We start from the raw sequence: 25654 nt of genomic DNA, 5'->3' as shown, positions 1-25654 counted from the left end.
GTGGTAAATAAATAAGGTGAGATGGATGGTCCTCTCTCTGTCTATATATATATCCACCTTTTCCATCAAAAGTGTTGGACTTAAGAATAGTGTAAGGGTAACACATAATAGATGTATATAGAAAAGAGAGAGAAACTCATTCATATCCATTGAAGCTATTGAAGCACTAACATACAAGACCTTGTTGCATTCAAACAATCATCACCATGTCGTCGGGTATGTATTCTACTTATCTGTGATGATCATACAGTTCAAGATCCGTGGATTCCTGTTACTGTTCCTGTTGGCGTTCTTTTACACTGTTCCTGATTATAACATATAGTGTTATTAGTTCATGGTTCTTTTATTGATTCTTACATGATTCCTTTTAATTATCTTACAAATCATTGCCATTGTTTTTTTGTTCTTTCTGGATGTCCCTTGCGGAAATTGATGCAGCTTCACTGCACCCGCTTAACTCAATCCATTCCAGTGTGTATATATTACCAAAGTCTTCAGGAATCTCTGTCAGATATGGACATCGAAACACCTGTAAGCGCTGAAGCAATGGGAAGTGGTTACGGGAAGCTGTCCAAGTCACAATATTCATGTCATCAAGTTTTAGAATTTTGAGACGAGGAAATGCTTCTGTAGTTGTTTCCCAGTGCTTACCTGCAAAGGCATGAAATTTCAGCTTGAGAACTTCAAGGTTCGGTATCATTTCAAAGATCCAAGCTTCCTTCCAATCCAAATAAGTATTTGAAACCGTAAGATTTTTAAGCGATTCAGGGAATATTATTGAATCACTTAATCTTCCGGATTTGCACAAAGGAATTGTATTTAACAACTTCAGTGTTTCAAGGTGAATTAGAAGGCCTAGATCAGGGCATTTCAACTCCCCTCTCTTTGTTGCTAATGGTCCACAGAGCCCTAGCTTCTTCAAATTACGAGTTCTAGATAAGATATGTTCACATGGCCTGGTAGGGCTTACTAGTGACAAGGTCTGCAAGTTTTCAAGTAAGCTAGGTTCTTCTTCAACATTACAAAAGTTCACAAGATTTTCCCCTGTTCTAATACAAAGATGCCTCAAGCTTAGTATCTTCCACATATTGTTTGGGATGACCATATTCATTCTTGATGACATGATAAGTGTTTGGAGTTTCCTCAGGTGAGATATAGATTCTGGAGGGTCACCAGATCTTAACCGCAGCTCCAAATACCTCAAATGTACAAGTTGCACCAGTTCACATGGAAATACGAACAATTCAAATGCTGATATATCCAAATCCCTAATAAGTTTGGAAGTATCCCATGTAATCAATACATTCTTAAAAAGTAAGTGGGACACTTCAGATGAACAGCATGAACAGTTTGATGAGATATTGAACACATCAGTGGTGAGCCTGAGTTGGGTTATTGCAGAAGGATTTGTTAAAGAATGAGGGCATGAAAAAGAATGTTTATTGAACTTAAACATATTTGGTGAAAAATTCTCTTCATCAGCTCTTCTTAAGGCCAAATCACGCAAGAGATCATGAATACGGCATGTTTTTATTGCACCATTAGACCCTCTCTTACCAACACAAACCAGGCTTCTACTTATAAGATCCATCAAGTAATCCTTGGCAACACCCTCTAAGCTCTTCTTCATTTCATCTTGAGGTATAAATCCCTCTGCTATCCATAACCAAATCAACTTGCGTACTGGGATGTCATAATCCTCTGGGAATGCACCAAAAGAGAGGAAACAAGGTCTCAAGTGTCGAGGCAGGTGGTTATAACTTAATGCTAGTGTATCCATGTATTGTGTCTCATCAGTTGCAATGTAGGAACTTACACTTTCTGCAACCTGCTCCCACCAATCTACATTGAAATTGCCTTTTAGTAGTCCAGCAATTACAACAATTGCAAGAGGCAAACCACGGCAGGTCTTTGTAATGCTCCTTTCAATGAAACTCAAATCGTCCAATAGATATCCAGTCCTGGAAACTTTAACTGTAAACAAATTAAAACTTTCCCCCTCAGTTAGAAAGCGCAAACATAAAGGATTCCCATCAGATTGTGCATGCAAAGCAACATCTTTAAACCGGGTAGTTAGCATAATTTTACTACCATTGTTGTCATCTGGGAAACATCTCTTAAAATCATCCCATGCGCTGCTACTCCATACATCATCAATTACAATAAGGTATCGCCTACCCTTTAGAGCACGATACAAAACATGGGCCAGCATATTATCGTTCATCCTTTGAACATTATCAGTAATCTCATTGATGGACCTTAAAATTACAAGCAACAAATCCCTCTTGTTATAAACATGAGAACAAATTACCCAAGCTCGAATATAAAAGTAGGATACTACATAGGGATCATTATAAAGTCTTTTAGCCAATGTTGTCTTACCAAGTCCAGCCATCCCTACAAGCGAGATCACTTCAAGCTGCTTCTTTGTAATAGACACAAGTTTTTGAAGTAAATAACTTGCCTCCTGGAATCCAATGAAGACTTCCACCTGGGGCTGTTCTTCAAATCTGTATCTATCAAAATAAAAAAGTTTGTAAGCAAAGTCTTGGGATGCCTGCCCGCAATCTATCACACAGTCATTATAAATAAGAGCCACATTAGATGCTAGCCGCTCTCCAACAAGGTTGAGATCAGGGGGATCTTTAAAATTCAAAAATTCAGCACTTGTTCTCACATTTTTGAACTCAAGAATCCTACTAATAAGATCTGTAAGTGTTCTATCATATAACACATCATAGAGACCATTCACAAGTTTTTTTGCAAGGATCTCGAATGATTTAGACAAGGATTCAAGCCTTTGACAATAAAAAGTAATTTGAAGTTTTTCTACAGGAAGCCAATGAGGATATGAATGAAGACTGCTCACACGGGATAACATGGAAGCTGTGTAACGGAAAGCTTTAACCATGGAGGATAATAGCGAATAAAGAATACTAGATGTGGGAGTAGCAGCTGTTCAGCTCTTACCTTAAATATCCGACACTTCCAAAAATGCCCAACAGCATGCTGCCACTCTGCCAGTAAGATATCAAAATGTTAGAAAAACAAGAGAAAGAAAATTATAGTAATCAGTGTTTGCAAAAGATCTGTGTATAGATGTTAGTTGGATAGCTATGAAAACAAAATGTTAAATTTGTAGTTGGACGGCAAAAACAAAGAATGTATAAGTGATCTATGTGCATCCTTCTTTGAGTTTCTCGGTACATAAGCTAGAATAAAGCAATAACTTTGTTTAGTGTTTTGATAAGATTTAGCGATATAGACACTGTTCCATGTTATGACAGAGGTGTTCTATGTTACAACTTACAACACAGAGAACAAAGCAATGCTTGATAATGAAATCGGTGAAGATATTTTGATGATGAAATTGTGGTTCAAATTGATTTTATAAGTGTGATTTCTTCAAATATAGACATATTTTCAGATGCCAAAATTTGCAGCTGAATATTTTTCTGAATATGTCTGCATAAATTCATATCCAACCTGCATCTGATAGTCTGTATATGATATAGCACCTGTTGACCTGTAAAATGTTCTTAGCATCTGTAATATTGGGTAATAGACATTAATCTCATAAACAATTAGCATCCCCGTAACAAATACCAAAATTTAATAGGCAAGTGTTGGCCCTCACTAGTCACTATCACTTTTTCCCGGAATAAACCCCCAAATACCACATGAAGTAGATGGCCTCAGCCTACCACTTTGCAATCTAAAACGTTAGTTCGTGCAGCATTTTCCATCTTTCGACTTCAAAACGCTAGATCGTCTAGCGTTTTTTAACCCTAAATGCTATTTCATATCGTGTTACAACCCTAAAACGCCAGATCGTCTAGCGTTTTGTAGTGATTTTCAGACCTAAACACAATGCGATAAACCATTTAACTCCAAAAATCAAGATGCTGGATTATTTGGCGTTGATAAGTGGTATTTTGGGCTATTTTTCACAACTCTAACATATGGAGCCTTTTCTAGGTACACAATTTAATGCTAAAATTGGCGCAGCAGGTAAATTAGTAGAAAACTAGACAGGTTTCTAAAGTTAAAGTTCTAGAGTTTCGACAAGATCTACTGGTTGACCTGAAAATAAAGTACAACATAAGTGCTAAAATTTAACAAGTAACCACTTCGCGAAGAAACTTCAATTGCATAAACATTTGAACCATTAATGAAGAAAATTTAAAATTCCCTGAATAATTGAATATAATCAGTAATCTGACTTGCCATTTTGTGATTTTGTTTAGCAGGGAGCTAGTCCAGGGTTGAGAAGGATCTTAAGACAATCTTTACCATTGCCCTCTTGCTCTTTCTGGATATCCCTAGCAGAATTTGTAGCAGCATCACTACACCCGCTTAACCATATCCACTCAACCGTGCAAATATTACCAAAGTCTTCCGGAAAGTTTTAGTAATTTGAGACAAGGCAATGCTTCTGGACTTGTTTCCCAATTTTCACCAACAAAGGCATGAAGTTTCAATTTGTGAACTTGAAGGTTAGGTATCATTTCAAATGCCAGGCGGTCTCCTATAGCAGTGAGATCAGAAGAGGGATGAGTGACATTTGACATGTAACGCTTGTTCTGGCATAATTATAGTTAAGTATCTCTCTAACAAGAACTTCTAGTGTTGGATCAATCAAGAATTTGAATTCCTGATTATCATCCTTGATTGAAATGCTTTAGAGAAGGACTGAAGCATTTGAGAATAAAAGGGAATTTGACATCTTTGTAGAGCAAGCCAATCCGGATATTCAGAGAGCCTACTCCCTCCACATGAACTATGTTACCCAACTCGGCTAAAAGTGTCCAACATGGATATGTGTCCGAGTGTTGGACTCAACAATATTCTGAAAATTTTACATGTTTTTAGCCTAAAATAAGTGTCAGTGTGTCAGATCCATGTCCGAGTGTCGAGTGTCCGACACGGATACTTCAAATAAAATGAAGAGAGTCAGGTTAATGTAGCTCATCAAAGCTTCTTTAAGAGACCCCTCTCCATGTTTCAAACTCATCTGGATCCTCTCCTGCTCTTTCGACAATTTAATTACTACAAATAATGTTTAAACCAACTGATAAACAATACATGAATTATTTGGTTATCTTTTCCAACTATAATTTTCAAGAAACAGATTTAATAAATAGGAAATGATAAATATGAAAATATTGATAATAGAGTTATTAGACTTAATTCTAGCAGCATCATAAGCCTTACCCCTTTTATATTTGTACAGACTCCTAACTAGACTTGAAAAAACCTAAAAGGTAACAGCAGATTTTCATAGCTTTTCCATTCTAATGCTCAGATGATTCATCTTTTCCAATGGCCTCTTCAATTTAATCCACTAATTAAAATTCATAAGTCTCAAAGACAACCACTAATATAAAAGTGAAATATAAGGTTCCTAACAAAGTGGCCCTTTAAGTTTCACCTACTGGATGCATAAACCTTCAAAGAAACTTCTTTTACCCTTGTTTCCCCTGGTTTTCCTTTGTACACCTCGACCCTTTTTCAGTTTATTTTAGTTTTGTTCTCGGCCTAAATTTCGTTTATCTTTGACTACAAAAGTGAGGAAATTTCTATTTTTTATGTGTTACAGTTACTTTGCACAATAAATTTGAATCGATAAATATATATCCCCTGCCTTTTCGAACATAATGATTCCAAATTCAACAGGAATTTCTAAATCCCCGAATCTTGTAATGAATATAACTTATAAAGAAAAGGGTCCGACTGAAACAAAGTACAAACATACAGTACTGAGTTGTACAAGGAGAAATAGAGTCTCAAATTTTTATTATAAAGATAAATGTGTTCTAATGGACATATTTAAAAGACCACAGAATAATTGTAAAAATAAGGAAAAATGTCTTATGATTTGTTAGTCAAAAGGCTTCAATACCTCCTCGGTTTACTTGGTAGATGGCTAAAAAGGATCTTAAGCCAATCGTTGCCATTGCGCTCCTGCTCTCTCTTGATATCCCTTGCAGACTCTGTCGCAGCATCACTACAACCACTCACCTCAATCCACTCAAGTGTGTATATATTACCAAAGTCTTCCGGAATCTCCATCAGATATGGGCAGCGGTACACTTGCAAGTGCTGAAGCACAGGAAAGTGATCACGGGAAGCTGTCCAAGTCACAATATCCAGTTCATCAAGTTTTAGAAATTTAAGACGAGGGAATGCTTCTGCACTTGTTTCCCAGTCATTACCAAAAAAGGCATTACATTTCAACTTAAGAACCTCAAGGTTAGGCATCATTTGGAAGACCCAATCTTCCTTCCAATCTAAACAAGTATCTGACAGAGCAAGGTTTTTGAGACTTGCAGGGAATATAATGGAGTTGCTTACTCTTCCGGCTTTGCATGAAGGAATTGTATTCACCAATTTCAATGATTCAAGAAGCGTCAAAGGGCCTAGATCAGGACACTTCAACTCCGCGTTCATTGTCAATGGTCCACAAAGACCTAGCTTCCGCAAATTAGGAGTTTTGGCGAAGATATGTTGACATGGCATAATAGGGCTCACTTGTGACATGGTCCGCATGTTTCTCAATAAGCTTGGTTCTTCTGCACTTGAAAATTTCAAAAGATTTTCCCCTGAATTGATGCAAAGATGCCTCATATTTATCATCTTCCACAAATTCTTCGGGACAACCATGTTCATACTTGATGACATGATAAGTGTTTGGAGTTCTCGAAGGACAGATATAGATTCTGGAGGATTACCGGCTGTGAACCGAAGGTCTAAGTACCTCAACTGGACTAGTTGCAATACTTCACATGGAAATACGAACAATTCTATTGATGATATATTCAAATCCCTAATAAGTTTAGAGGTATCCCAGTGAATAGATACATCCAGAAAAAATGACTGGGAGATTTCCGGAGAATAGCAGGGACAGTTTGATGGAATATTAAGCACATCAGTAGAGCTCAAATATAGTTGGGACGTCGTAAGACTTGTAATAGAATGCGGACATGAATAGGAATGTTTATCGTACTTGTATATATCTAGTGGAAAGTTTTCTTCTTCTGCTTTTCTCAAGCACAAATCACGCAAGAGATCATGAATACGACATGTTTTAATTGCACCATTCAACCCTTTCCTGCCTACAACGACTAGACTTCTTCTTATAAGGTCCATCAGATAACCCTCTGCAACATCCTCTAAGCTCTTTTTTGTTCCATCCTCGAGTATAAATCCTTTTGCAATCCATAACCAACTTAACTTATATACTGGGATATCATGATCTTCGCGAAATGCTCCAAAAGAGAGAAAGCAAGATCTTAGATGCTGAGGCAGGTGGTTATAACTCAATGCTAGTGTATCCATGTATTGATTTACATCAGTTACGATGTACGAACTTACAGTTTCCTCAACATGTGTCCACCAATCGATCTCCATATCGTATTTGAGTACTCCTGCAATTACAACTATCGCAAGAGGCAAACCACGGCATTTTTTCATAATATTTAGTCCAATTGAACTCAGATCTCTAGAAATATTTCCATGTATGAATGCTTTTCTTTTAAACAAATCAAAACTTTCCTCTTCAGTTAAGAAACGCAAACAAAGCGGATTCCCTTCAGTTTGTGCATGCAAAGCAATGTCTTTGAGACGGGTGGTCAGCATAACTCTACTCCCATTGTTGCCATCTGGAAAACAACTCTTAAAATCATCCCACGCCTTAATACTCCATATATCATCGATCACAATAAGGTATCTCCGACCCTTCAAAGCACGATATAAGTCATGGGCCAACATATTATCATTCCTCGCAGAAACTTGGGGAGTAATCTCAGTGACAGAGCTAAGTATAGAAAGCAATAAATCCCTCTTACGATAAACCTGAGAGCAAGTGACCCATGCTCGAACATAAAAGTAAGATACAACATAAGGATCATTATAGAGCCTTGTGGCTAACGTGGTCTTACCAAGTCCAGCCATCCCTACAATCGATATCACTTGAAGCTGCTTCTTTGTGATAGACGCAAGTTGATGGAGTAAATTAGTAACCTCCTCTTGGAATCCAACCAAAGCTTCCCCATCACATTCTTCAAATTTCTTTTTGTGAAAATAAAAATAACAATGAAAGTCTTTGAATTCATGAAAGAAAGCTTTGTGAATCCTAGCCACTTGAGAAGCTAATTGTTCTCCAATACACGTAAGATCAGGAGGATCAACGCCCCTCTCATGCTCAGAAGTGAGTATCTCACTAGCAAGAAGCCTCAACGCTTCCTCTTCAATTTCAGAATATACTCTATATGTGACTAAGCGTCGTTCGAAATTTCTAGACAAAAAAGAAAGCTGTTTATGATAAAAATCAATTTGACATCTTTCTATCGAAAGCCAATCAGGATATTCAACAAGAAGCCTCTTTACTTGTCTCAACAACACATCAAACATTTTATATGACAGACGCTGTGGGAATCTTACAGAATCAGAAAACATAATCTTCACTTGAATTTTGATTCTGAAGGATGAAGAAACTGAACGCCTAACTGCTGATACATACCTTGATTCGCCTTCCATATATAGATATTAGAAATCAGGGACACTAGCTTAGCTGTCTGACAACATGAGTGTGATCCATTAGTATTTATCAACTCATCAGGTATCCTAGTAACCTGACTATCACTTAAATTTTGATTTTATCAACTTTGATGATGAGTTAACGCTGTTTATATGGCAGAATGAGCACCTAATTACAAACGAGAAAAGTAGAGTGTGAGGAGAATGATACTCTTGGGCTAAAGTCTAGCAAACTTTGGTTCACTTGTAAAGTCTCTTAGGGGCCAACTTCAATTAAGTCGCTTGCCAGAGTCGTTGAAGACTGTCGTATGTGCACTGGCAAGTTGTTTTTTCAGGACCATTTGCTACTGTACATGCTCCTCGGTCCCAACCATTTTTTTAAAATTATTTTTTAGATGTTCATTCAATTCTTTAAAGTTCAAAACTTACGAAAAATAGTCCATGATTTCTATCATTTTCCCACTTTTCTTCCCTTTTCATATTATTTTTATTTCATTATTCTTTTTATACATTAAAAATCAATGGATCTCACCACTTTACGACTATATCGTCTCACACTAATAATAATAAACCCCTATATGCACATCAATCATCCAATTAAAACACACATCCACGTCATTTGAGAAAAAAATTTGGAAACAAATTTCGAGATAAGTAATATTACCATGTTTCTTTTCTTTTCTGCGAAACCCGTCGATCTCTTCTGGCTAAGAAAAAAGAGGAATATCTTGTGACCAGGGCAGAATACAGCTCTGCGCTGCTCTTTTCAATGGCTCTGATATATATCACCTGTGTGTATGATGAAGAAAGAATCATAAAAATTCAGATAGTTTCCCCTTCTAATCTAAATTTCTTTACATTCATTCACTTAGTTGACATGTTTATAAATTAAGTCAAAACTTTTAGCATACCGTATGATCCTCACATCTTGAAATTTTAGTTTTTCAGATGATTGGTCACTTAACATAATACTCTTAATTCTACTAAGTGATTGTTTCTAAGTTCTTCTCCCAGCGTTTCGTTTTTCTTTTTGCATGCGAACAATTTCTTCTTTTCATTATGAATCAAATCTCTGCAAAGATATGTTTTTGGTTATATTAACATACTCAATTGATGGTCAATGGTGTATCGGCGGTTTTCGAGATCAAGGCAGACGGATGCTCTTTTGGGTTGGAGATATTCGGGATTGATCCGATGAGATAAATTCAAGTGTGTGTGGGATTAATTTTGATCGACTCATAGTGCTCAAGATTGTCATGGCTCAGATCTCCAAAAATACATTTAAAAAAACAGGTGTAATCTTTTCAAAACAAAAATCTATATGATTATAATTATGTGATTGTTTATTGTTTTACTGTATATATTACTGTGGTGTGGTTCATATTTCATGATTAGGTATAATTGGGTTGTTTTGTATTCTATTTCGTCTTTTTCAATCTATTTTTGTTTCAATGTGAGTAGATTGGATATGTGTTGTTAATCCTATATTATGTGTTCTGCTTATTCATTTTATGTGTTCTGCTTATTCATGTTCATGTGCGTCTCTTACTATTTCGCTTGTGTTCTTGATTATTGTTTGCGGTTCTTGGATAGTGATTTGGATAGTGGCAGTGGAGGTGGTGAGAGTGGTGACTTAATTAGTGCACGTTATAATTTTGGATTATCGTGATTGACTAATTTTATTGCGTGATATTAGTTTTTGCTTTGTAATTTTGGATATGATTTGTTTTAAATATTATTAATTGGAGAGCTTAATTTTAGTGATCTTGAATGGTTAGTTGATGTTTTTAAATTTGTTTATTTTGATTTTGATCATTTTTGGATATGATTTGATTTAAATAGTATTAATTAGAGAGCTTAATTTTAGTGATCTTGAATGGTTAGTTGACTTTTTTAAATTTGTTTATCTTTGATTTTCACCATCTCTTCGTGTTTTAATTTGAAAATTTGTGTTTTTATTAAAAAATTAATTGATAGAATTTTGTTGCGGATTATTGTACCTGAATTCCATTATTCATGGGCGGGTTTTATTGTGCCTTAATGAGGTATTAATGCGCCATTAATGGTGGATTGGTTTGATTGGTGTATACCAAATTTATGTTGCTGATACTGATGACAGCTAAAATCGCGAAAAATTTGTTTGCCAAGAATATTTGATTAGATATATCTTACCTTTGTTTTCAAATTTTATTTATAATTTCTTAGTTATATTTTTAAATATTTATTGACATAATTGTTAGTTATTTTCTGATGGTCCTAATATGTATCTAACCAAAGAGATCTCATTATCTCTTTGGTGTAGATTTTTTTAGTGAATTGTTTATATAAGTTTTGATTTTACTTTCCTTATTTTTTAAAAAAATTATATTATATTCAATTTTTTATGAGCTTGTTAAATCTTTTCCTCCATCATTTTAGATAGTTTTATTATTTTGTTGTATGTATGAACTTATTATGTTTTATTTGTATTGTATTTTTTCAGGTATGCGATTGGAAGAAAGAATGGTAGCGGGACCTTTATGGGTGTTTTCTTATCGAACATTAAAGCTTTATTGTCTAAGCGTCCCCGGTCATCTCTGCATGTCCGAGGGTTAGATGGTAAACTTTCTTGAACGAAAGGAACTCCTTGCAGCGGCTTTTGTATTCTGATACAATTCGTTATACGAGAAAGTATCTTGTGACAAAAAAAAAAACAAAAAAAAAACATAATACTCTTAGAATTTAGTCTCCCGTGAAACTCGAGTTCGACTCCCCATGAGCTCTGACCTCCAATATTCTCATTCTCATGATTAAAATGGATGATCTCAATAATCTCAAAATATTGCGGAGTCTTCCGGTTCTATTAAAGTTAAAGAGTGTTATCTATGAACGAAATGACGTAAATAATTTAAAAATCTAACGGAATTAATTGTGATAGATGAAATTAAACATTTTATAATGAATTTTAAAATTTGATATTTCAATTAATTCTTTTCAAATTTTAATATAGAAAGTGGGTCCATGTGCAAAGCAAAGGATATTTTGAGACATTTACATATAGCTCTATATATCGCAAAGGCATAATAAATGATACTTCTTCCGTCCCACAATACATTACAAGTCTATTTTAAAAATATTACGCATATTAAGAAAGTATTAATTAAATAATATTTTCTCTCTTGTACTCTTTCTAAATGTATGAATGTAGTCTTTTTTTCAATCCTTATTAATTGTTATACAACTTTGAAAAATGATAATTTTGAAATAATTTCAACAAATTTGTATTGAAAACTAAAAGTAGACAGAGTATTATTGGAAAAAAATTACTTCCAAAAGTAAGGGTGTGCACGGTTCGGTTCGGCTCGGTTTCTACATAAAACTGTTACCGAATCGTGTATTTCGGTTCGGTTCGGTTTTTAGGTAGAAACCGTAACCGAACCATTTCAAACGGTTTTTTCCGGTTTGGTTAATCATTGGTCGGTTTCGGTTTTTTTATTAGAAACTACTATACAAATCTAATCCTTTAATTAATTTTAGAAAAATATTTATATACTTATTTTATCAATTTCTTTTACTAAAATATATAATTAATATATTGTAGCATATATATATAATATGTTATATATAATAATATATAATAAATGTTATATTCTTATTATATATTATATAAACGGTTCGGTTTTAGGGTAAAACCGTAACCGTTACCGAACCGTTATATCAGTTCGGTTCAATTACAATTTTTGTCGGTTACAATTTTTTTCGATTTGATTTTTCGGTTTTTTGGCTCGGTTTCGGTTTTCCGGTTTTTTTTGCTAACCCCTGTCCAAAAGAGATTGCTATCGTGGGACGGGGAGTATTATTTTGATATGTTTACATCAATTATATGGGGGGAGGGGTGTTTGAGTCTGCATCAATGAGGAGTTCGTTGTGGTCTGACTGAGTGCTTATATGTGTGTCATGTATTGCAGCATGTCGTTTGACAGAGGTGCTGAGGCAGAGATCTTCGACTCTCTCTTCTTGGGGTAGGTAAGAAAGAGCGACCTGCATTGCTAGTGTGATATGAGTTTTCTGATTATGAATTCAACAATTGTTTATCATGGCATGCTTTTAAACATATGTATTATCACACACACGAATGTATTGATTACGAGGTTTCTTCTGAAATTTATATTTCGGGTGTTTCTCCGGAGTAATTGACCTACATTGTTGTGATGGTTGCTACAATCAGATTATAACCAATTGTTTAACGCATATTTGTTCTTAGATTTTTCATTTAATTAGTAGGGATTTGAGACTTTGGTGACCATTTTTGTAGTAAGAGTCCACGCATAGTGTTATTTACCAGTTTTCAGATACCTATTTTTTTAGCTTGCTCTATACCTATCTTGTCTTTCTCATTTGTGATAAAAACAATACTTGGGGGGATTAGTGAATTTGTACCTTTATAGTATCATTTTTTTGTTACAAATTCCGAGATACGCCTCAGGAGACGGGTCACTATAACTCATTGTAAATGGTGTCCACACTACTTACGACATTAATTCTTGTCTATGGAGTTCGTTCATTTCTTTGACCACCAGGCACTTCAGTATATTGATGCTCGAGTCTATTGACGAGTACGGCATTTGTAGTTGGGAATTGCATGGGTAGCCTTATCCTTAACACTTTGACTGTAAAGTTAGTCGGATTTGCATTTATGTTAAGATTTTGGAGACGTTTACAGGGTTCTAGGTGCTTTGGTGATTGATTAAGTGTCCTGATAGATAAACATGTGTGTACTTGGGAGTTTGCCTATTAATACATCTACTAGTGTTAGTCTCTTTGAGGTCTACATTGGTTGTTAGCTTAGGAAAACCATGTATTTGGTTTCTCACCTGAGTCTGTAAAGTCCTTTGCACATCAATTTTATGAGTTGAACGGTGAGATAGATAAGGAAATTGATTTGAGCAATGAATATAATAAGTCTACTGCAATTTCCATCTTAGCTTTTAAGAGTATGACGAGGGTGATCAGGTAATGTTTAGACACTAACTAAGAGGTTATTTCCTATTGGTGATGGTATGGAAAGAGAATGAGTTCATGTGGAGTCAAAAGAAAGTTGACACTAAAGTTTTTGAGTTGAAACTTCGTAGCGACGAGAATATCAGTCATGTGTTTAAGTTTAAAGATCTTACTTATTTTCATGGAGCAACTAATATATGTACGTTTCATTCGTCTTACTCCATTTGATATGCATTCATCTTCTTCACCTATTAATGTACCTATGTTATTCATCAGCCCCAATTGTCTATGTCTACCCCACCACTACTCGCACCCCCCTCAAATATCTTAATGGCATGATAGACGACAAATGTTCATATTGATTTTGGATGAGATGTCTGTGCCAACTCTCTTTGGTGGTTCCTGATAGTGATAGTATCTGGTTCAGTGGCAGGTCAGAGACTTGATTTAGCATCGCATATTTCCACCGGCTTGCTCTGACCGTTTTGAGCATTATGCATAGAGTCAAACTATTTCCTATATTATGAGATCTTATAGGATTAGGTATATACTTATTTTAGCCCTTAGTTCGGGCCTTGTTGTATTCTATTTTCTTAGCCCACTTGTTTTAGGCCCTATTTCGTTAATATTTATGATATCTCACTTTATCATTCAATCCCATTTACCCTTATATATTCCCATTCATCACTTGCCCTTTAACAATTCGCGTAGCTCAACAAATTCAAAAGTATCAAGCGATTCAGCTTACTGGATCTTATCAATCTTTTCCATTTTTGTTTTTCAGTCTCTAAATCTAGTCTAGATTGATATGGTATTTCTTCTTTTCTCCTTTCAGGTTTTGTTTAGGTAGTTTCATCAATTTTTTTTTCCCATATTAGTCTCAATAATTTGATATATATTTATGAGTAATTGAAAGTGAATCCAAGCCTTATTATTGTTTTATCTGCCCTTTGATGTTAATATAATTATCTTACTATATGTTAAAAGTGCAATTGGATCGGATCTCCGATTTGTTTATCTGTGACTCTAGAATATCAGAGTTGGATTGGTCTGTCAATAACCCTAATCCGGTGGAAAATCGGATTGATTTAATCCGGAAAACTAAAATGAATTTCGGTATGCATTTTGGGTGTTCTGATATGAATCGATCCGTTTACAGGCCTACCCTCAACCCATCCCAACCGATTGATGGTTTGGGAACAGAGCAACTGTAATTATGTTCAATTTAGCAACATACTACAAGTGATGTTTGTGTACTTCAAACACCTTTTTATTATTGCTGCTGATCTACTGGCCGGCTAACTTTCAGGATAAACATGGCGATGTTGGTGATCAGGAAGCACCAACTACTTTCTCGCTGTGCAAACATGGGGTGGACTATAGGTACTTTCTCTCTCAAAATTATTAATTATAGTTTGTTTTTTCTCTTTATTAATTGTTAAATTCTTTAGTGAATATGTGGGTTAGAGGACGCAGTTGACCATATTTCTAGAAAGACTACTGTTTGTGGTATTTATTAGTCTTATGGTCTGCTTTATTCAGACATGTAATATCTGGGATTTCTTGAACAAGGTTATTTTGTTCAACATGCTATATTGTATATCTTTCTCATGTAATGGAAACAAAACTTAAGTAGACCAGAACACAATTTATAGTGTACTTGTACCTCCGATATATCTGTTTTTTTTCCCGGTTACATATGCAGAGAGACTATGGGAAGTGGTCACAGTAACTCTTTGTGAATGGTGTCCACACTAATTTTACTTTTGCTAGTTAATGTCTAATATATCTTTTTACGAACAAAATTAATAGTACAATAATTTTATTCATTCACAAAAGAGGTGGGCATTACGGCATCATGAGACTACTAAATTACTAATAGGTTCCTTTTGGTTAAAATTATTGATCTTGTTATAATGTTATTGTTTTACTATGAATTTCTAAATATATTTCCTGGTTTTCAGCTATTGCATCACCAAATGTAGCAGGCCTTCTAAATCCATATCATCTGACCATAATATGGGTGCGTTGAAGTTCAAAACTATTTCTCATTCGGACTCTAATTATATGGTGACAAGGCAAAAAGGCAAAGGTTTGTTCATCACTTCCACAAACTATTACTTCAGTATTTTCAGGTTGTTTTAATAATAGCTTTATTTATTTGTATTTTTGTGTGTGGTAAAAACTAAAAAGTCATTTTGTGTTTGTGGCTTTACACTTCGCCTCTGCGGTATTTATTCTGATTCCCAATTGGCCCATGATATGCAAATACTCTATTTGGTCCACTAGTGTTGATTGAATTCATGTTAATGGATGATTGAGGTCACACGCGAAATGTTTCGAACAATTCTATATGGGTCCCTTAGTAATTTGTATAGATTACAAATGCATGTCCATTTGCTCTGAAATATGTATGCCCAGCATTTCTCAGTCAGACAATATGACTAGACTAAATGGCTTTTGTTCTAAATATCTATGTGGGACTACCTATATTGCAGTTTTCCAGTATGCTATACTAGTTCAGATTTCCTATATTGGGAAGGGTAATATTCCCTTGTGATAGGGTACAGACTTTGTTGTTTAATTTCAAAAAGCTTGACAATATTACTGTTATGGAAATTCTGCAAGTATCTTGGAATTATTTTTTACTTTATTGTTTTTACATTTACTTTTTTGTCCATTGAACTTTAGCATATGGTTTGGTTACCCTATCCCACTGCAATTCCCCTTCCATCCACTGAGATCATTAAAAGAACAAATGGCCAGTTTCAAATGAAAATAAGCAAAGAACCATGTGAAGATTGTCAATCGCCCATGTCCGGCAAGAGCACATGTCCTTTAATGCTTTATTTCTATTCTCCTTTAATTTTTATAATATATCCTTACGCAAGATATTTTTTTGGGATACATAAGCCCGTTTAAATCAACTAATTTTCAGTCAAGTAAATTTTTATGTGTGAAGGTACCTACAAAGATGCTTGTGCACATTTTGTGATGAACTGGATCGGAGATTTACACTAAAACAGCTCTAAAATAAGAAATGAGACAGAAAAGACTCAGTAAACTTCGATTAATACTCTACAGAGCAAAATAGTTACTGATTACAACCCAAAAGAAAGATAAAAGCAACAAACAGCATGGAAACTTTGAGAGGTCCAGCTCCTCTCTCAAACCCTAATTTTACTTCACTCTTTTCATAAAAACCCAGATGCCCTTTCTTTCTGCCTTTAACTCCCACGCACATGTTCCACTGCCAGGTGTCCTTTTCTTGCACCTTTATATATTTTTCTTTCTCACATAAACCTTGGTTTGCTTTGACAGTTCTGCCCTTGGTATCACATTACCTTCCCCCCAAACAGCCATCTTGTGCTCAAGATGAAACTCCGGGAATTACTCTTGTAACGAATCAGCTTGTTCCCAAGTGGCCTTGAACTCTGGTAATCGCTTCCATTGAATCAATACTTCCAAGTGCCCTGTAGCAGAATTGCCCACTCTTCTAACCTGCAACAGCTTCTCAGGCTGCACCACTAACTCCAAATCTGAGGTTAACTGCTGTGGAATGGTGGGTGACGAGTCCTGTGAGCCCAGAGCTCTCCAGAGTTGCGAAACATGAAAAACCGGATGTAGCTGGCAAGAATCTGGTAGCTGTAGCTTATAAGCCACCTGGCCTACTCGTGCAATCACTTCAAAAGGACCATAATATCGGGCAGCTAGCTTTTTAAAAGGTCGTTTAGCCAAAGAACGTTGGCGGTATGGCTGTAAGCGCAGTTACACTTTATCCCCCACTGAAAAACTGTCATCGCGGCGTTTTAAATCTGCAAAATGCTTCATACGCTGCTGAGCACGTAACAGGTTAAAGTGCAAGTCATCCAACATGGCATCACGGTCACACAACAGGTCCTCAATGCTGTTCACTGGTGACTGGCCTCTACTAATCCGGATAATGGCAGGTGGTTCGCGACCATAAACTATCTTAAAGGGTGTGTACCGTGTGGACGAGTGGGATGATGTATTGTACGAGAACTCAGCCCAAGCCAACCACTTAGACCAACTACGAGGCTGTCAAGCAGTAAAACAACGAAGATATGTCTCTAGAGTTTTATTAACAATCTCCGTCTGTCCATCCGTTTGAGGATGATAAGCGGTGCTACGCTTCAACTCAGTACCTTGCAACTTAAATAACTCCCGCCAGAACAAACTTAAAAAGATACGATCTCGATCCGAAACAATTGACGCTGGAAAACCATGAAGTCGAACCACCTCACGGACAAATAAGTCTGCTACAATAATAGCTGTAAAAGGATGCTTCAATCCCAGAAAATGCGCATACTGAGAAAATCTGTCTACCACAACAAGAATAGTGTCCACCCCTTTAGAACTCGGTAACCCCTTAATAAAATCAATAGACATGTCCTCCCACACTCGTGTCGGCATTGGTAGTGGTTGAAGCAACCCCGCCGGTGACTGCTGCAAGGCCTTATTCTGTTGGCAGACTTGACACCCCTGCACATACTTGGTTACATCCGCACGGATGCCCACCCAATACCAATCAGCTGCAGCCCTTTTATATGTTTTGACCTCACCATTGTGGCCCCCAACTGGAGAGCTGTGATATTTCTGGAGAAGTAATTCTTTGAAACAGGATTGTTTTGGAACCACTGTCCTGCCCTTGTAGAGCAGTTTCCCATCAACCAATTCAAAACCCGTATGATCTTTGCTGTTATTCAGCAGCTCTTGTCGAATTTGATTCAGTAACGGGTCCTGCTGAACCTCCATCTGCAACTCAGCCCAATCAACCATATTAACCGAAAGCATTGCAGCCAAACAAATTTCTCTTGTGGACTTCCTTGATAGAGCATCTGCTGCCTGATTGACTTTGCCTGGTTTGAACTGAATGTCAAACGAGTAGCCCATAAGCTTGGTCATCCATTTCTGATACTCCCACCCCAATCTCTTTCTGTTGTGCTAAGTAACGCAAGCTCTGTTGGTCCGTCCGGACAATGAAATGCCTTCCCAACAAATAGTACCGCCACTTTTGGATGGCCATACAAACAGCCATGAGTTCCTTCTCGTAGATAGGCTTTTGCTGAGCTTTGGGACCCAGTAACTTACTAAAGAATGCAAGAGGACGGTTGCCTTGCATCAAGACTGCACCCAGACCTTTTCCCGAAGCATCAGTTTCAATTATGAACCCCCGTGTGAAATCTGGTGTTGCTAGTACTGGTGGGGTCGTCATGGCTTGTTTCAACAAATTAAACGCCGTAGTAGCTTGCTCTGTCCAGCAACAACTGTCTTTACGTAGTTGATCTGTAAGCGGCCCTGCCAATTAAGCGTACTTGGCCACGTATTTTCTGTAGTAGCCTGTTAGGCCTAAAAACCCCCGTAACTCACGAAGAGTCTTTGGCAATTCCCAGCCAAGTATAGCTCTGATTTTGTCTTTATCAGCATCAACGCCATCCCCTGAAATTGTGTGGCCCAAATACGACACTTCCTGTTGACCAAAAACGCATTTCTTAGAATTCACTACAAGGCTGTTAGACTCCAGGGCAGTTAAGACCACATCCAAATGTTCACAATGACTTGAAGAGGTTGGACTATATACCAAAATATCATCGAAAAACACCAAAACAAACTTCCGAAGATAGGGCCTGAAAACATCATTCACGAGGGACTGAAAAGTTGTCGGGGCATTCATAAGCCCGAACGGCATAACCAAAAATTCGTAATGACCATCATGGGTACGAAAAGCTGTCTTAGGATTGTCTTCCGGGTGGATCAAAATCTAATGAGAGCCGGACTTCAAGTCCAACTTAGAGAAATACCGAGCTCCATGCAACTCATCAAGTAACTCCTCAATCACCGGAATCGGATACTTGTCCGGTATAGTCTCCTTATTTTAAGCCCGATAATCAACACAAAAACGCCACTAACCATCTTTGTTACAAACCAATAAAACTGGACTAGAGTATGGGCTAGTTGAGGGTTTGATAATACCAGCAGAGAGCATTTCTTGAATTAATCGTTCGATCTCATCTTTCTGAGATTGTTGGTAGCGGTACGGCCTTGCACCCACTAGATTACCGCCTTCTTTTAAGATGATCCGATGCTCGTGGCCGTGAACAGGTGGTAATCCACTCGGCTCAATAAATAAGCTACCATGGCGAGTGACAATCTCAGCCACAAATTCAGGTACAGCAGGCTCGGAAACTTCAGGCAGCGGAGCTTCGAGTTTATTGACCTCAACTATGAAAGCTTGTTTCTGTTTTCGTATAGTCTTAATCATCGTCTTCACAGAGATCTTAGACTTTGTTAAAGACGGATCCCCCGCCAATGTGACTATATTCGTGCCCACGGTGAATTGCATAATCTGAGACTTCCAGTTGGTGACAACAACACCCAATTTCTCCAACCATTGAACACCTAGAATCATGTATGTCGTGCCCAAATCCAGGGGTAAGAAATCCTCCTCTATTATTAGTCCTCCTGTCAATTCTAACAACACACCTTCACAAACCCCACTCCCCTTCACAGCCTTTCCATTGCTTAGGGACACACTAAAACCACCAGAATCCGACACTGGTAGCTTGAGGGCTGCCACTTTGGCGAGGGACACAAAATTGTGTGTGGCCCCCGGGTCAATTAACACAATGACCTCATGTGCGCCGCCTACCTTGCCACGCAATTTCATTGTGCGCGGATTAGATAACCCCACAACCGAATTGAGCGAAACCTCTGGGTGTAGGCTGACCTCCGGTGATAGTTCTTCCGTTGGAGACGGTGGAAGTTCACTATGACTATCATCCACGCCGTCCTCGTCATCTCCCTCCAACAGCAACACACCGAGTTCGCGCTTCTTACACCGGTGGCCAACATTCCATTTGTCATCACAACGAAAGCATAAACCCTTAGCCCTCTTTTCCTGCAACTCCTTGTCGGACAACTTCCGAACCTCCCCAGCCCCTCGATTAGAACCAGTGCCCCCCAATCTGGGAGAAGTGACTGAGGACTGCGACTCACTGGCACCCACTGCCCAACTGCGAACCGAAGTAGGACTAGGCTGTGAAATAAAAAAGGTTACAGTCGAGGGAGTACCTTTAGATGGGAAACTCGAAAATCCACCCCGAAAAGAGCTCACAGTAGTCCGCTTGAACCAACATGCTTTCTGCTTATCTTCAATGCGAACGGCCAATTCCATAGCCTGTTCGAGAGTCATAGGACTCAACACACGGAGTTCAGCTTTGATATTATCCTTAAGCCCATTCACAAATTGTCCCAATAGTATATCCTCTGAAATATGATCTAAAGGGGCTGCAGTTTGGATGAATTTGCGTTGGTACTCTACCACCGATGCTGTTTGAACAGTCGCTAACCATTGCTCGTACAAGGAGCCACCACTAGATGAACGAAATTGCCTAAGAACAAAACCCTTCAGATCTGCCCACCTGCGGGTCGGGTGTCTTTTGGTCTCCCACTGGTACCATATCAGGGTATCCCCTTCCAAAGCAACAACCACAGCCTCTAAAAGTTGAAATATCGCTCCACCTGTACTACCCAATCATCCGGATCTTCACCATTGAAAACTGACATGTCAAGTTTTCGAAAACGCCAATTTCCCAGACCACCACCAGACCCACCAGGTCCATTAAGATCCATCTCTGATGCTCCAAATGACCAACCCATGTGCCCTTGGGGAGAAACCGACTCCACGACCTACCGATTCGGCCGCCAGCACTTCTGGCGAGGGAGATTTCAGGGGGGGAAGTTGACTGATTGTATTGCGAATCTCGGCCTGAAATTGGTCTAAATCATTCTTCATCGAATAAATGAGAGTCTCCTGGTGTTCGCGAGATCTCGCAATACGATTCTCGAGTCGCGATGCCACCGATTCTAACTCCCCATTGGTTTTGCGGGACTGTTCGGACTGACCTTCGAGCAACAACTCGACCAACGAGTGCTTCATAACCGCAACAGCTTTCTCAACAGCCTGAGACACCAACGCCAAGGTTTTACTCTCCAGTCCACCCACCGCCTCTTCCAACTCCTCGACACGTTGACCCACTGTAGGTGTGGAAGGCACCATAGATCGTAGCGCTCGGATACCACTTGTGATGAACTGGATCGGAGATTTACACTAAAACAACTCTAAAATAAGAAATGAGACAAAAAAGACCCAGTAAACTTCGATTAACACTCTACAGAGCAAAATAGCTACTGATTATAACTCAAAAGAAAGATAAACGCAACAAACAACATGGAAACTTCGAGAGGTCCAGCTCCTCTCCCAAACCCTAAATTTACTTTACTCTTTTCATAAAAACCCAGATCCCCTTTCTTTCTGCCTTTAACTCCCACGCGCATGTTCCACTGCCGGCTGTCCCTTTCTTGCACCTTTATTTATTTTTCTTTCTCACATAAACCTTGGTATCACACATTTTTCTCGATTAAAATAGATGAAGACAAGCAGCGGCATAGAGTTGATAGGGATTGTACTCATTGGGTTACATAAAACTGTTTAGATCAGCTAACAGACAAGTAATGATATTTGAAGGTACCCACAAAGATGCTTTTAGAGATGCTCACTTTACTTGATTAAAATAAATGACAGCATTATGAGTGGAAAAGGATTGTCTTCCTCAATTAACTTTTTACTTAGTATTTGAAAGCCCACTTTTTATAATTAGGTTAAAATTCAAATTTGTGATTTGAAGATGTTTAATGTTTTAGTTTATGACCAGACAGAAATTTACTTAAAGTATAAATTATTTTCGAGTCATGACATGATATGTGTAGATTTATTGCTTCCATTGAAGTCAACCTAAAATTATAACTAAATGGCATGTCTATGATGCAGGTATTAAACTTTCTGAAGATGTTAGACCAAAGAAATCAGATGCTGGTAATGTTGTTTTCACAGTCTGGGAGTTCTACATAAAAGCTGCAACTGAAGAACCTCTCCGCACAGATCCTGCCCCAGTTGCTTCATGGAAGTAAGTAGTCTATCATGTTCCACTCCAAGAATCAGCTTGATACTTTTATGATAGCTTAAATATCAAGTTAGACAGCTACAATTTTATCATTGTTTCTTGCAGTAGTACAACTGCTATTAAATCCTAAAAATTTATTTTGAAGTCAGATATATGCAGTTTCTTTTCTTGTCAAAAAAAAGAAGATATATGCCGTTTCACTATGAGAACACATATATGTTATAATGTACACTAGAGATGATTAATCACTTAGCAATCGATTCAGATGTAAGCTATCAGGTGTAAGACTAATCATTTTGCTATAGTTTGAATCCTTTCTGTTGCTCGTCACTAATAGGTTTCATGTTTCTAGCTATCCTCTTCATTAAATTAGTAAAAACTATTGTAAAGATGCAACATTTACTGTATTAGTTCATGAGGTATCTCGCATGGCGTAGAATCGTTCATATTGTTGGAAAATTTACTTTGTTTTTACCTTACATATATGTTTTTAATGCCTTGTCCTTTCACGCCATATTAAACTATTATCTATATAATAATCAGGGGAAGCTTCATGTTGAAAGATGAAAAGACGAGAATAGGTTTCCAAGCTCATCTAACATCAGAAGGTTACTCAAAGGTGAATGAGATTTCTAGAAATATGCCAGAAGTTCTTGAGTTTGAGCTCTGTCCGTACCAGGACTTTTTAAGGACTGTTTTTAAGGGATGTGAACCTGATGACAAAGACATAGGATTATACTTTTTTCCTAATGACAATGCCAGGTTTGCTTTGACACCATCTAATGTTTCTCTAGAACATTTTCTTCTGGAATAGGTCTCTTAGTAATTGCTTTCATTATAAAGGCCGGACGGGTACATGTTCCTCCTACAGCAGTTATCAAGGAATCTTTTTTTAAGGAGTTACATTGATGGAGTGGAGTTGCTTGTGTTTACTTCCAAAGTTCTGCAAAAAGAATATCGTAGTGAGTTTCTGATCTCTTTGCTCATGTCTAACATTACTATAAGTAATCTTTTGCAACATATTCTCCTTTGACTTGGGAGGTTTCCGTCTTTCATTTTATTATAAAATTGGGGAAAATATTGTTCAGTGCAGTGTTCAAGTTATACTTGTCTTCACTTTGTTCATGCGGGCTCCTTTATTTTAATCTAGTACTCCATTCGTCCTTAATTTAACTGTATTGTCTGTCTTGTCATGGTCGAATTCACCTAACTTCGACTGATAATTAAAATTTATTCTTTTATAATTTTGAAAAACCGAAAATTACATTTTGAAAAACTGAAAATTGAATCTTAAAGTAGATTAGGTATACTTTCAAATGCTATGTTGGTTGTAATTTTGTTCAATTATATAATATATGTTGTTTTTTAATATTGGTAAATTTGACCATAAAAAGACGAACAAGATACATAAATTAGGACGGAGGGAGTAGTAGCCTGTAATCATGCCCTGGGGTCATTATATTTATCGCCGAAACTCTTGATTCTATCATTTACATGTCAACGTCTGTGGTGAAAAAAGCCATGTAAAAGTGTCAAGACATGGCACTGGTGTTTATGTGTTAATAATGCTTTAGAAGTACTTAACTGTGGTGATACCACCAGGCCTTGAACTTGAACATTACAATTTTTAACATCTTGACTTCTGATAGTTTTATCTGTCTAGCTTACTTTTTGGTATGTATAGGTATATTTTTTGGGAAGATAATAAAATGGAAAATGGTAATACTGAATGAAGTAGGAGAGGAAGATTCTGTTGTTGTACCTGCTTCAGTTGTGTTGTCGCTAGGCAAGATGAAGTAAAGAACATGTGATAAAGTTTTGGATCATATTTAGTTTCTCCTTAACCTGTATCATAATTAACATGCACATAATTATTATGAAATCACTTTCTTATATACTTCTTACTGGCAATTTTGTTTTTTCAAGAGAGGAACAAGTCTTACTTTCTGTGGGGATTATATCGACGTCGTCATGGAAAGCGCAAAGGTGCGTTCCAAAGCAGTCAAGGGAGAGGAATTTAGACATTCCGCCAGGACAATTGGAGTTGGCCTAGATTCTGGTTCGACAGTCCAGAATCCAGATTAATTATTACATGCACCTCTTTTACCGGAGGCACTTTTTCTGGTCAGATTTGTAGGAGGTACTTAATTTCAAGGATTTATGGTGATGGAAAAGAAGCCTCAGGTGTGAGAATGTTGTTTCTTTGGTTTCAAATGGAATGTTTGTTGGGTGTCAGTTGAAATTATTTGCTTAATATTGCAGATTTTAAAATGTTTAATGACTGCTGAAATTGTGAGGGCTGGATGCCTTGAAAATATAAGTAGCAGACTTCCTGATTTTGTTAGGGTAAATTTCGAAGCTAGTGTTGTAAGTACTCCTCTAATTTATTTATAGGTTATTAGTTGAGTAAGATTAAGTGACATGTATATGTTGGATATGTGATATGGGCAGAAAATAGGGGTGGTTAGAGCTTGCAATTTTCGGACGAATATTCTATTCACTATTTATTGTAATGAATTAGATGTCGGGGATCATCAGATAGGGAAAAATTAATAAGGAACTTTGGAAGATAGTGTTGATATAGAGGCTATGAGAAGGTTACAAAGGCCGTTGAGTAGTCATGCGTTGTAGTTTGTGGGAACATTCCAATCTCAGTTTTCCTAATAATTAACATCTCTTGTTGGAACGTTAATCAAACTTTTAAAAAGAAAGAATTACGAGAGTTATTTCCAGATAATCATATAGAGTTGTGTGGTTATTTCGATTGTTAAGGAAAGGTGAATATCAAAAATTCAGTGTTTATCATGCATTATTGTCAAAAAAATTCAGTGTCTATATATATAATTCCTTCCAATTTGAATTTTGAGTCACTTGTTCCAATTTCTCTTTGTGCTTGATTTGTGAAAATTTGAATACATTAGACGTGGTATCAATTCTATGTGTTCATGAGCTCTTCCAAAAAAAAATGCACAATGATTTGTCAACTAAAAATTAATGAAGAGTCGATGATAGAGATAAATGTAACTTTTGAAAGCCTCATGAATGGTGTACTTGAATCAAGCACAAGAGAAACTGAATGATCATCAAGAATCGGTGATGAAGATCAACAATGGTTTTGCAATTTTCGAGGGCTTCATAGATTGTTTTTGGCT

General features: G+C 37.1%; 2 protein-coding genes across 15 annotated transcripts in view; one reads left to right on the top strand and one right to left on the bottom strand.

Annotated features, from left to right (window-relative positions):
• LOC108211102 (putative late blight resistance protein homolog R1B-16) overlaps window positions 1–9370 on the bottom strand; it is a 28331-nt gene extending 18961 nt beyond the window's left edge. The window contains exons 1-4 of one of the 11 annotated variants that reach the window (XM_064089280.1): window positions 4228–4501; window positions 2971–3017; window positions 2092–2516; window positions 388–1974 (exon numbers count right to left, since the gene is read on the bottom strand). In XM_064089280.1, coding sequence (XP_063945350.1) covers window positions 388–1974; window positions 2092–2516; window positions 2971–3017; window positions 4228–4230 — 2062 coding nt within the window. In that variant the 5' untranslated portion in view covers window positions 4231–4501. Of the gene's footprint in view, window positions 1–387; window positions 2517–2970; window positions 3018–4172; window positions 4529–5902; window positions 8903–9202 lie in introns of those variants that run through there. The other 10 variants (XR_001804974.2, XR_010289974.1, XM_064089275.1 and 7 more) reach the window with 10 other exon arrangements.
• Window positions 9371–12385: 3015 nt separating this feature from the next.
• LOC108214554 (PHD finger-containing protein 1) lies at window positions 12386–24841 on the top strand. Of its 4 annotated transcripts, none has more exons than XM_017386618.2 (7): window positions 12386–12539; window positions 14828–14901; window positions 15483–15610; window positions 22370–22505; window positions 23046–23264; window positions 23346–23464; window positions 24429–24841. In XM_017386618.2, exons 3-7 carry the CDS (start codon window positions 15538–15540, stop codon window positions 24521–24523), a joined length of 642 nt encoding a protein of 213 aa, XP_017242107.1. In that variant the 5' UTR covers window positions 12386–12539; window positions 14828–14901; window positions 15483–15537; the 3' UTR covers window positions 24524–24841. The 4 variants fall into 4 exon arrangements, with proteins under 4 accessions (XP_017242107.1, XP_017242106.1, XP_017242105.1 ...); XM_017386617.2 differs by having other exon boundaries at window positions 12389–12543; XM_017386616.2 differs by lacking the exon at window positions 12386–12539 and adding an exon at window positions 14144–14329.
• Window positions 24842–25654: the final 813 nt, after the last annotated feature.

Source organism: Daucus carota, chromosome 3 (assembly GCF_001625215.2).
Source record: "Daucus carota subsp. sativus chromosome 3, DH1 v3.0, whole genome shotgun sequence".
Classification (NCBI taxonomy): Eukaryota; Viridiplantae; Streptophyta; class Magnoliopsida; order Apiales; family Apiaceae; genus Daucus; species Daucus carota.
This window is presented reverse-complemented; position numbering and strand designations above follow the sequence as displayed.

Bases quoted from the DNA above. Each gene is read 5' to 3' on its own strand.
- LOC108214554 (XM_017386616.2), top strand. The intron at 15,611-22,369 runs GTTTGTTCATCA...TCTATGATGCAG, and splicing joins GACAAGGCAAAAAGGCAAAG to GTATTAAACTTTCTGAAGAT. The intron at 23,265-23,345 runs GTTTGCTTTGAC...TTCATTATAAAG, and splicing joins TTTCCTAATGACAATGCCAG to GCCGGACGGGTACATGTTCC.